The 12,124-nt window shown below is 40.0% G+C and overlaps 1 protein-coding gene across 2 annotated transcripts; it reads right to left on the minus strand.

Moving 5' to 3' along the window:
- Positions 1-152: 152 nt before the first annotated feature.
- LOC126763045 (GATA zinc finger domain-containing protein 14) lies at positions 153-8,841 on the minus strand. Of its 2 annotated transcripts, XM_050480219.1 has the most exons (3): positions 8,481-8,841; positions 5,359-5,863; positions 153-3,459 (listed from the first exon to the last, which is right to left on the minus strand). In XM_050480219.1, exons 1-3 carry the CDS (start codon positions 8,590-8,592, stop codon positions 237-239), a joined length of 3,840 nt encoding a protein of 1,279 aa, XP_050336176.1. In that variant the 5' UTR covers positions 8,593-8,841; the 3' UTR covers positions 153-236. The 2 variants fall into 2 exon arrangements, with proteins under 2 accessions (XP_050336176.1, XP_050336177.1); XM_050480220.1 differs by lacking the exons at positions 5,359-5,863; positions 8,481-8,841 and adding an exon at positions 3,585-5,353.
- Between the last annotated feature and the right edge of the window lie 3,283 nt (positions 8,842-12,124).

Below are 12,124 nucleotides of genomic sequence, written 5' to 3' on the forward strand. Positions count from 1 at the left end.
CGCCACGTAAAAAAACACTACCAAAGACACAACAGTCTCGGATCTTACAAACGTATTGATACATAAAATCTATAGGTGAACCCACAAAATTATGAAACAGTAGTCAAAGCTCTGCTAAATTCAGTACAAGGAAACCACGGAAACACAATATCTAGAATGGTTGAATTTAAAAATGAACACTTTTTATTAGTTAAATACATCTCTTCATTTAGGTCAAGGCTTTTGTTACAGTTTAGCTACTTTATCACATAATTGTTGTGGCACACATCACAGCGATCGATCTTTACGGCAGGGCTCAGTACATGCGCTGACCGACTACGCGCCACTGAGCTAAGCTCGCCGATAAAGAGCACTTTCTCCAACTGATCACTTTCATACGACGACGAATATCGTCGGTAGGATGAACTAGTATGTGACGGGCTGTGAAAAAGAGATGACGGTGGTTTGAGTATAGAAGTTTTGGGTTTTAGCGGCAGCGTTGTAGCGCTCCGACCCAAATTGAGGTAGGCAGTTTGTGGAGATAGTGTATTAATTAGATCTTCAGTGCTCGTCGAGGCAGCTGAATAATTATCAACATCTGTATGTGAGCTCACGTCAGCGTCGGTGTGTAGCGCTTCTTCGTAATCGGTGCGAGAACTCTCCTCATGATCGATAGGAGAATATTCTTCCAAATCGGTTTGTGAATCTTCCTCTATGCTAGCGTGTCGCAAGAAATTGCGTTCGGCACGTGTTTCGCTGTCGTAGTGTTTGAGTTGTTCAAGTTCTTGCGATAATTGACGATTCAGGACCTCCTCATCGTAGTCTTCGGTTTCGGGTGTAGAAAGATTCGTGCGTATGACAATGCTGCTGGAAGACTTTGACGATTTCGAAGGCGAACTATTGTGCGAGTTATGACTCGGAGAATACAAAGTGGTATCCTTTATTTGTTTTATTGGACTGTTTGTAGATGGGTGCGTTGGAGTTTCTTTATTTCGTATATTTTCTTCATTATTCGTTTGATTTGTGCTGAGATTGTCAATCGCTTGAAGAGTTTTTTTTAGATTGTGAATTTGATTTGTTAAGTGATTTGACTTGTGTTCATTATTGTTCCGTTCGTGGCTATTTATTGGTTTGGCTAATGGACTATTCCTACTGATTATAGGTGTGTTTATGTGAACTTCCCGTTGTGGGCCATTTATACCTTCTGAGCGATATTTGATATTTTCAATATTATTTAAATTTTCTTTAGAAATTAGAGAACTCTGCTCATCATGGTATCCCTTATTGGCAAAATTAAGGTTAAATTGTGTACCTCGAAGAGATTCGTCGCCGGGTGCATTTTTCACCGGATTATTCGCCTCCCCGTTTATTTGCGAAATATAATTCTTTTTCTCCACTTCTTCCGGACCCTTTTTTTCGTGGTAGAGGCTCGGAGTGTTATATTTTCTGGGGCTTCGATTTTTTTCCCTCGGTAAAGAACTCAGGGTTGCATTATATTCAAACCTGTTACTAATATTTGTATATTCCACTTTACTATTTCTTCTGCTGGAACTGTTCCAATTATTTTTGTTGGAATAGCGGTCATTATTGTTGACTGTTTTTGACTCCTGACTAATATGATTTCCACGTGAACTATTTACCCTTACTCTATTATTGATGGGAGACCGATTTTCTGTAAGACTATTTCCCCCATAGTCTCTTCGTTTTGAATTTGGACTAGTGTGATCTACTTTTCCAAGACTTTGAGTAGAACCCCCTTTTGTGCTTAAGTTGCTTTCTAGCGTACGACTGCGGCTACTTGATAGATCTTTTCGTCCGGGACTGGTATTTTCCCACAAAATATGTGATTTCTCATGATGAGCCGAAGTTTTTTTATTTGGACTCATACTGAAACGACCACCAATAGCTAAATTTTCAATTTGGGTATCTTTTTCTGTATTTTTTGGACTACTACTCTTCTGTCTCGAAGGAGAGGGTTGAATAGTAAGCTTGTTGGCATCGAAAGTTGAACTGCTCTTTGAGCTTCGCCGCACAGGACTAGGGACCGGTTTCTTACCACGACTGGAGCCTGTATTCGTGTTCGAAGTATCCTTATTTTCAAGCCACATATTGGACTTATTTCCTCTCTTAATATGCTCTTTGTTTGGTGATTTTTCGTTTTCAGTAATATTTACACTCTTCCCATTGAGACTTTTCTTTCCGCCGTTTTTCTCTTTCGTCTTTGGTGACTTTGCAGGTGTTTCTTTCTGTCTTTCGTGCTTAACAGGTGTCTCTTTCTTGATCTTCAACGTTTCTCCATTCTGTGCATTTTCCTTACCATCCTTCGCATCTGAGGTATCTCCACCATTTTTTGAACGTTCAACAGCTTGCTCAACAACCTCCATCAGGGAATGTGCCACAAATGTTGTGCTCTTTTCGTCACTTTTCAAATGTGGCAACGAATGCGTCTCTGCGGCCATTTTAATGGGTGATAGCGCCTTCGCTAATGAAAATCCATTTGTAGGCAGCTCTTTTGTATCAATCTCTTTACTTCCTTTTACACTGGCTTTCCGCTCTAATCTGATTTTAGTCGGAGTTTCCGTTAAGGGTTTTACTTTATTTTTTCTCTCCACCTTATCCTGTATAAGCGCTCTTATTCTTTCCGGCGAACCAGATCTGACATATGGAACGCGACCCTTACTCGCAGGAGGCGAACCTGATCTTCTCGCGAATACTCTTCTATTCACGGGTGAACCGGAGCGTGTTTGTCCGAATATTCTTGATCGTCCATTCGTCTCACCTCTCAGCGACGCAAAAGCTTTCGTTGACTTTAGCTTCGACTGCGAGATGACATTTGCAGCCAACTGTGGATCTAACGGTGCAATGACACGCGGTAGCACCCGCCCCATATGTGATGGAGGCGAATGCAAACGGGAACTCGAAGCACCTCTTTTCCAACTGGCACTACGTCGATTGGGCAATATTTCAGGATGCATAATAACAGGCGTTGAGTAGCCAGAACGTGTATAACCAATAACCGAAGGTGTAGGTGAACTGATACGCGGACGTTGTGGATTATAATCGAAGTGACGACTAATGGCGGGTGAAACCGTATGACGTAATGCGCTAGTTACATTACGTCGATTACTAACAAAAGTAGCGAACTCGCGCTGCATACGCTTAGCGTTCGCAGCAAGTACGCCATTTGTGGGTAAGCGTGCACGTCGTAACCTCGGACTATCGGACGCCGTCGAATGCTGCGGACTGCTGTTACTATTATAATAAGCGTCACTGTAACAGCTGTCGTCCTCCAGCAGCGTTCGCCTCAGATTTTCTATAGGTTTAGTAGGATAGTTCGCCGGTTGCGTTGGTGGCCCAAAGCGTCGAAATTTCCCGCCACCTTTGAATTCATTCATTTTGCGGGTTTTCGACAGATGATCGGCGTGCTTCTCCCACTCGGTGGTGCCCGGCCGTTTCTCCGCCGCCAGCAGGGCAACCATGCTGTGAAGAGAGCGTATGAAAGGAAAAGAGGGAAGAAAAGAAGAAGAAGCAGAAAATAATCATCCATTTTAGTTGGCAATCCTTCATAAGTGTGCAAGTGTGAGTATCTCAAAATCACTACGTACTTTTTACAGGGTTTGTTGCGGTTTTACAAAACTTTGCGTTGCTCGTTTACGGTTCGTAAGCAGTTATTTGACGTATACGAGTGCATACGTAAGTAATAGATAAATCGGAAAAGAAATCCATCGAAATGTAAATGTAATTGTAAATGAAAAGGCAAATATTTACATTCAGAGTTGAAATAGTATCGAAAAATAACACTTTATTGATATGTACTCGAGTAAGTAGTATATACGTATGTATAGTAGAGAGGTAAGTATGTAAAGGCATTGTCAACATTGAACTACAATTAAATTACGTATAAATGGCTTGGCTAATTTACTTTATATTCTGCACTCCAAAGTTATTACTAATATTTATTTATTTATGTGTTTAACACTAAGAAATGTTGGTGCTTGAATGTTAACGGTATTTTATTATATATTTACAATTTACATAATTCTACAAAACTGACTACAATAAAAGAGAATAAAATTAATTAGAATCAAATAAAGCGAAAAGTTATTCATATAATTTATGAGGCAAAGCGGAACAGTGCTTTCAGGGACCTCAAGTCAGGAAGTCTTTAAGTCTATATGATGAGTCTTTTTTGTCTATATGAAAAAACGATCAACATTTAAATTGAGGTTAAATCACCATCAAAACCACATACATTGAAACATACTTCGTAGGAAAAATACGTTACATTTTCATATTAAGAATCCACTTGGAGGGAATTTAATAATAATTTTATTAAAAGAGAAGATTAATTTTTTTCTCACATTTCAAAAGGATTCTAAAAAATTCATTATCCACTGATTAGATTAGGCTTAATCTCTCCAGGGTAAGCAGAGGAAGAGGAAGACCTTCACTCCGTTGGAAGGACCAGGTGGAAAAGGACCTGGCATCGCTTGGAATCTCCAATTGGCGCCACCTTGCGAAAAGAAGAAACGACTGGCGCGCTGTTGTTAACTCGGCTATAACCGCGTAAGCGTTTTCTAAGCCGGTAAAGAAAAAGCATGATTAATCCTCGCGACAAATATTGCGTTGGATCTCACTTGGACGGCTATGAGCGTTGGTCCAAAAAAACCCGGAAAATACTCCAAATAGAACGACGAAGCATTTAAAGCTTAAGGCGCTTAATATCAATACGCGCCACTTCGCTTGGTTCGCCGATGATGTGTCTACCAAGATATTTAAATCTTAATACGACAAAAGCTGGGTAGTAGAAGAGAAAGAAAGCTTTCTTTTACAAAGTATTGGCAAAAACGGCAAGAAAAAATATTTAACCGCACCGCGTGTGAGCTCCACTTGGACAGTGTCTACACAGAAAATCCAAAACGGCGGCGAGATTGGCTTTGAAAAAAGCAAATAGTTCAGACGACCTTTTACGTTTCCCTCTAGGCCAGAAGGATTTCGCTGGAAACTGTATTACGCATAAAGGGAGAGAAGCTTTCTCCAAATTGTTAGGCTATTTATGAAGTAGCCCTTAATTAAATACTTAGGAAAGCCTGGAACCTCGTGAGATAAGTATATCTAAACCTTAGCTCTCAACATATGCTCATTTAAAAATAAAACTATAAAAACAACTACACACAGATTTGCAAAGTACATTTAACAAAACGAAAACATTAAAACTAAAGAGTATTTACTGCCAACAAAAACACTTTAATCAACTCAAAATGTCAACCAACCCATTTACAATAAACAAACAATAAACCATAAACTCCAACAACGGCTGAACTTCAACACAAAACCAAAACTCTTATAAAGTTACAAATGAAATGGACGCCTACTCACTCCACGGCCGGTTCAGTGGCCGCAGTTGTTCCAGTTGTCAGCTCCGCCGACTCTTTAGCCTCGGCAACGCCATTGGTGACGGTCGCCGCCAACGCAGTTGTTGTCTGTGTCGTCTGCTTCACTTCCGCTGTTAACTTTTCCAGCTCGGCAATTGTCGGTTTCGGTGTTGGCGGCATATCCTCGTGCGAATTGGCCAATGCACGTTCTATTTCTGGTTCGGGTGTTGATGTCTTCAAACTATCCAAATCGGGCGGCGGTGTGGGTGCGCGTGCGGCCATCTCCAAAGCTGTCGTGTCCAAATGATTGGCCGCCGACTCATTTGCATGCTCCAGAGCCTTAGTGGCGCCACCCAAATGCAGTCGTTCCAAGAGTTGGTTTTTCGCTGTGTCCAATTCGCCTGACTTCTCGGTGAAGACATTGCCCAGATCGTGCGCGATACCTGTGACGGCGGTGCCAACCGTCTCCTTGGCGTTCTCCAGTGTTTTGCCAACGGTTTCGGTTACCTCTGTGGTGGTGGAGAAAAGAGAAAAGTTTTCAGTTTTCAATTTCATATATGCACTCACATATGTCATATGTTTGCCTGTGTGCAATATAACGGTTTCGTCGAACGAGTGCAAGCATGCTTCTAACCATTATTATTATTGCGAATTTCCCGTTTACTCATTGCTTTATGCTTTTGTTTTCCCTCATTTTTTTGCAATGAAATTTAACGCACGCACCAGCCGAGTAATCAATTATACGAGTGGCTTAATCAGCTATTATGCACCCCTGCCAGCGTCGTTGCAACAGCAGTCTCGCGTGCAGACAAGTGCCACCTGAAGATCCCTACGCCCTAGCCAAGCATCTCCCTGCCATCGCCATTGTTCCATCATAATATTAGCCTTTTCGACGGCATAAATATTTGACCATTTACCAGCAGTTTACCGACTACCAGTCACGCGAGCGCATTTGCTTGCGCATATTCAAGCGACCGCTGCTGCCTGTCGCCCATGAATAATGGAATTTTTCACTTTTTTCTAAATTTGTACTTCTATATGTTTATGAAGTTCGCATTCATTATTATTAGATTATTAGTACATTTGACCGTTTGATTCCACGAAAGAGAGCCAATGTCTCTTCCTAATAGTATGACCAAATCACTTTTTTTTTACTCATTCTACATAATCAAAGAGTGGTTAGTTACTATTTCTTCTCATTACTTCGGAACCTTTAAAACTGAGTCACCTCATTTTATTTTCAATAAATGTCACAATGAGTGGAGGAATAGATTTAACTCATTGCACTACGTCGATATCTCCGTGGAGGCGTCTTAATTTTTGTGGTTAAAATATTATTTGTAGAAACAATTATTCAACAAATGAAATGAAATAAATGTGGAACTTTAATTGTTCACGGTATTAAGGGTTATGTGTAATTAAGTGACCTTGACTTGAGCCGCGAAAGAACAACCCTCACTCAATTAAGTAAATATTGTGCCATAATTTAAAACGTTATATGGTCTTTATAGACGTATAAATACGTACGTATTGCACAGCTCTAACCATCAGCCCAAGGTGGCCTCAGGAGGCATTGGTTGGCATTATTATCACTATCACCACTTTAGTTTTGAAGTCGTAACTTCGAAATATGTAAAAATTTGCACTATGGCACATAATTTCTACACACAAATAATAATAATTACATGGTCGTTGACGCGGGTACTACTGATTCAAAATTGAAGACATGCCCGTATATTACCAATCCAGGAAAAACAATGAGCATTCTTCCGGTCTTCATCAACGACCTCTTCCCGGCCCTCCAAAAAGGTCAAACGTCTCGTATCAAACGTCTCTATCGCAGTTTTACCGAGTTTCACACAGAATTCAATGGCGTACTTCTGCTCTAACAAACGCTGCTTTTTCAGCTTGAACCACTCACAAAAACACGTCGCGTGAAAATGTTTGCCCTAACTCTCCAGGTGCTCGGAGACACCTGACCAGCTACTTGTTCGTTATCTAAGAACGAATCCAGTCCTAGTAAGACTTCTTAATTTAAATTTCGCACAAATACCCATTCCGTGAAATATTTTTTTCTAGGTATGACTTGGTACTGATAGTAGATAATAAAAGATCAAAATAATCATTCGTGTTTGGTATTTGCTTGTCTTTCTGAGTAGTTCAGTAGTTTTTACGATGAGTGAAATCATTCGAAAGAGAAGTTCATTAAATTTTTTGTGCAGAATTTCTAGAACCAAAACGTTTAGAATGTTGGAAAAGACCTTCGGTGATAATTGTTTGTCATAAGCAAGTGTTTCTGATTGGTGCAAATTATTCAAAGTGGATCCAAAACACGTTGACAACGAACCACGTTCAGGATGGCCATCAACATTAACTGATAATCAACACGTTAATAAAGAAAAGAATTGGTACTTGAGAATCAATTAACAGTCAGAGATCTTACTGACATCGTAAGAAGAATCAGTGAAAACCATTTTGAAAGATCATTTAGACCTCAGAAAATTGAAAGCATGATTGGTTTCAAAATCACTAAACAAACATCGCATTAACGTCTGTACAACAATGCTTTCCGACTACTAGGATGTCATGAAACTTATTATTACTGGCGATGAGTCTTGGATCTTTGCTTACGACCCGGAAACAAACGATCGGCCGAATATCGTGGCAAAGGTGAACCGAAGCCGAAAAAACCACGCCAAAGCAGGTCAAAAATCAAAGTTATGTAGATAGTTTTCTTCGATTATCGACGTGTGGTGCGTTCCGAATTCCTACCGACTGGCTAAACTGTCAACAAAGAATACTTTTTAAGTGTTATGCGTCGTTTGCGCGAAACTATTCATAAAAAGAGGCCGGAAAATATCGACCTACAACTCTTGGTCCGTCGTATACTGCATTGATTCTTCATGAGTTTTTCATCAAATTTTCAAGCAATATTCTCCTATTTAGCAGTACACATTTTCGGTTTGAACGTTTTCAAATCTTTATTACGCACTTCTTTGTTTAGCATTATTTTTGAATTACTCGTCACTTTATTCAGACTATCCACATATCCAATTATTCCTGTTTTTGTGTTAAGCATTTTCTTGCACTCATTGTCCAAAGTTCCAATGCAAAGAAGAAATCTACCTTCCACTGCATGCTCAGCTCCCTTGGCTGCATCGGAGGCAGCATGTGTCGCTGCTTTCAACATATCACTCCCGGCTGTGGCAATCATCGGGGTACTGCTGGCGCAACCCATTTTTTTTATTTTTTTTTTACAGTAGAATTAAGGAAAATCTTATAATTAGAATTTTATTTTAGTTTGTTTTATTGAAATCACAGTTCATTTATTTTATTTTTATTTAATTATTAATATTACTATCTTTTTAAGTCGATTATCTAAATTTTCTTTTGGAGTACCAACACATTTGCAGTTAGTAGAATGCCTTTAACTTAATGAAAATTCAAACGCGCCTCGGACGACAATGAAATAGTTCACGTCTGCTCCTTCAGGTGGTCACGGAATCGACTAAATCGCGCGTTTCCAGCACACAAATAATTAGTTGGTCAATTCAGTTGGCCAACCACAACCGCCACTTCGGCTGCCAGCGGAAGAGCGAAAACGGAGTTGGGAGAAGAATAGGTATTTAAATTTCATATGGCGCAATAGATTAGGCGTACGTACGCCTTGTTGAATAGTTGGTCGCACGGTCGCCCACTCGCCTAGGTGCGCTTGAATGGTTTGTAGCTTTGTGAGTTGGCTTGGCGCAGTTTAATTGGCATTTGGTTGGCCACGGTGCGGCACTTCTTCCACACAAACACGCATTTTCCTAAGCTCGAGCAAAATATGTACTCGTATTATTATAGTAAATTTATAAGTGCCGTGTGGCACGTGCAACGTGAGAAGTTTCACCCCTTGATGAGGTCATAAACGCGTTATGTGAGAACTTACATATTAGCCAAGGAGTAATTGAATGCTTATCGAGTGGGATTTGGTGAGTTTTACCAGAATTCAAGGCAGGATTTACATTAACGACCACACAGATCATGAAGGATCTATTCTTCGCTCCGATTAGCCAGAGATGAGATAATATTACATTAAGTTGGATTTTTCATACTATTGATAAAAATACATAACTGAGATAGCTTCGTCGGACGATTGAAGTTCCTAATTCCGACCTCTTTTTACGAATAGTTTCGCGCAAACGACGCATAACACTTAAAAAGTATTCATTGTTGACAGTTTGGCCGGTCGAAAGGAATTCGGGAAGCACCACACCTCGATAATTGAAGAAAACTGTCAACATAACTTTGATATTGGACCTGCTTTGACGTGGTTTTTTCGGCTTCAGCACACTTTTGCCACGATATTCGCCCAATTGATCGTTTGTTACCGGTTCTTAAACATAAAACCAAGACTCATCGCCAGTAAGAATGAGTTTCATGACATCCTGGTAGTCGAAAAGCGTTAACGCATCGCAGTTTTTCTATAACAATTGGGTGATTTCGGAACCAATCGTGCTTTTACGTTTCTTAGGCCCAAATGAACTTTCAAAATGATTTCTACTGACCCTTCCGAAATTTAAATTAGAATGTCTTACTATTTTTTGCCCACAATATTATAGTATATTAAAAATGAAAGCACAATAGAACAACCAATGAAAATATTTCTACAAATTCCATTCCTATAATGCAACTGGCCAACACGTGTCTTTTCTGATGATTCCATTTTACCGTTATTGTTGTTTTCTGTTCGGTCATTCTGTTTGCTTCCATGTGCGACTCCACATCGATTACGAACAACCCCAACGGAGTATAGTGAGGTTGGAATTTTATTTATTTGCGTTGAGAGCCGCACAGGCCGCTTGTGGCGTCTAACAACGTGTTGAACATTCGGCTGTGGCACGTTGGAAGGCGAGCGAAATTACAGCGCCTTCAAATGTCGACTCACAGCGAAAGCGCAACTAAAAATGGATTTTATGGCGTGTCTCGGAATTTTGCTACACATTTTTCACGTGTTGTTGGTTTAGCTGGGCATAATAATCCATCAAACGAATGTGTCGAAAACATCAAAATTTAGAAATGAGTTCATATTTTTAGCAGGGAAGAGTTGTTTTACTTTTATTAAAATCCGAATAAATTTATTATGCTCAGACTAATAATATTTTATTCGCTTTCAGCACGCAAAGGTTGAGATTAATGTTTCTTTTCGTTTTAAGTAGCAATTCTGACGGCAGTAACGTCGGTGGTGTGATTTAAAGGTCCCAAAAATATAAATGTATATATTTTTGCATTTTCCGTTATTTATTAAGTGCTCTTATCAACCCGCACATATTTACTGTCCTTATTCATATACTCATACATTCATATACTCGAAGGCTCAGACAAACAAGCCTTGAACTCTCCAAAAAAATTCTCAAACAGTCAGTATTTCGGGCAGAGAGTATGGAAGTTTACAGTTTATTACTAAAACTGTTTCCGAGTCTAACTTCGTAAATCAGTTCAGCGTTTACGGAGATCGACATTTTCACATTTCAAGTATTTACAAGTAAAGCGATGAAATTCCGGATAACCAAAGCTCTGGAGTCGAAACAGGAAAATATCCATTTAATTAATTGATCGGTGGAATTTTGATTCTCTGCTGAGTTCCAACTCATCTCACTGCTTGCTACGAAGTGCTACTGTTTTTCATAGGCTAAGATTCAGCTTCTTTTGATATCAAAACTACCGTTGAACCGACTGAAGAACTTTATTTGAGCCTTATCAGTATCTTCCATCGAATTTATAAGAAATTTTCGTCATCAATACTTTCTTCTTTTCACTACTCTTAAACCCGTTGTTCATGCGCAATTCCTTCGGTATTACGAAGCCCATATGCGAAACATCCTCCAGACAATTTTAGAGCGCGCTCTCTACATACGACTGTGGAACCGACTACCATGTCCTTTACATTTCAAAAAGAGTCAAAAGGTTCGCCGAGGAGATGCAGACTTCTGCCTCTTACCTGCGTTGAGTTCAGCTCACATTTTGGTGCGTAAGTTGTCGAGGTCAGGAGCTCATTATTTATTGAAAAAATGGCAAAGTCATTAAATAGGAAAGCAATCCACTACCAAATTTTTCAAAAGAGAGTTGCAAAAATAAAACTCACATAAGTGAGAGAGGCCCATTAATTGAAAACCTTCAATGTCAATCTTAAGTTTACACACCCACACACGTACAGCTCACGCTTACAGCCTTGCAGTTGGAAAATTGGCACTATTAAGAAGTCACATAAGCAAATGAGGGTCTCCAATGCTTATCTATGGAAATTTAGGCAAGTCACAACACTGCTGCCAGTGCAGCCCCCCTTGTCGCAAAGCCGCCAAGAGAATAATGTTTGGCACTCGCCACGCAAGGGTTACACTTGATTTTTGTTTTTACTTCACCGTTGTGTACAATTTGCGAGTAACGGCGAAACGCCCACCAAGTGGTCGCAAACACATCATTACATTCACGCCAATCACTCGCTTCGGCCCCTGCAATGTTTTCGGGGGCGGCCAAACACTCACCGCCCCTTCTAAGGACCCGAAAAACAACGGTGAAATAATAACTGTGGCAGTCTTTTTCAGCGGCAAGTTGAATGGCCGTTTTCAAGGTAGAACAACAACAAAGCACTGCAGCAGCAACAAAGAAAATAAAAATAGCAACAACAGCAAATTATTCAAGAACCTGTGCACCGCTTGTGCGGCAATGACGTTGGCAATGGTAAGTGCCCCTTAACAGTACTCAGGATATATGTATGTATGTGTGTG

This window comes from Bactrocera neohumeralis, chromosome 6, assembly GCF_024586455.1.
Source record: "Bactrocera neohumeralis isolate Rockhampton chromosome 6, APGP_CSIRO_Bneo_wtdbg2-racon-allhic-juicebox.fasta_v2, whole genome shotgun sequence".
Taxonomy (NCBI): Eukaryota; Metazoa; Arthropoda; class Insecta; order Diptera; family Tephritidae; genus Bactrocera; species Bactrocera neohumeralis.

Excerpts from the sequence above, each read along its gene's own strand:
- LOC126763045 (XM_050480219.1), bottom strand. The coding sequence starts at position 8,592 with ATGGGTTGCGCCAGCAGTACCCCGATGATTGCCACAGCCGGGAGTGAT. Across the intron at positions 5,864-8,480 it reads AGCTGAGCATGCAGTGGAAG|AGGTAACCGAAACCGTTGGC; the intron begins GTAGATTTCTTC and ends CCACCACCACAG. Across the intron at positions 3,460-5,358 it reads GCCACTGAACCGGCCGTGGA|CATGGTTGCCCTGCTGGCGG; the intron begins GTGAGTAGGCGT and ends CTCTCTTCACAG.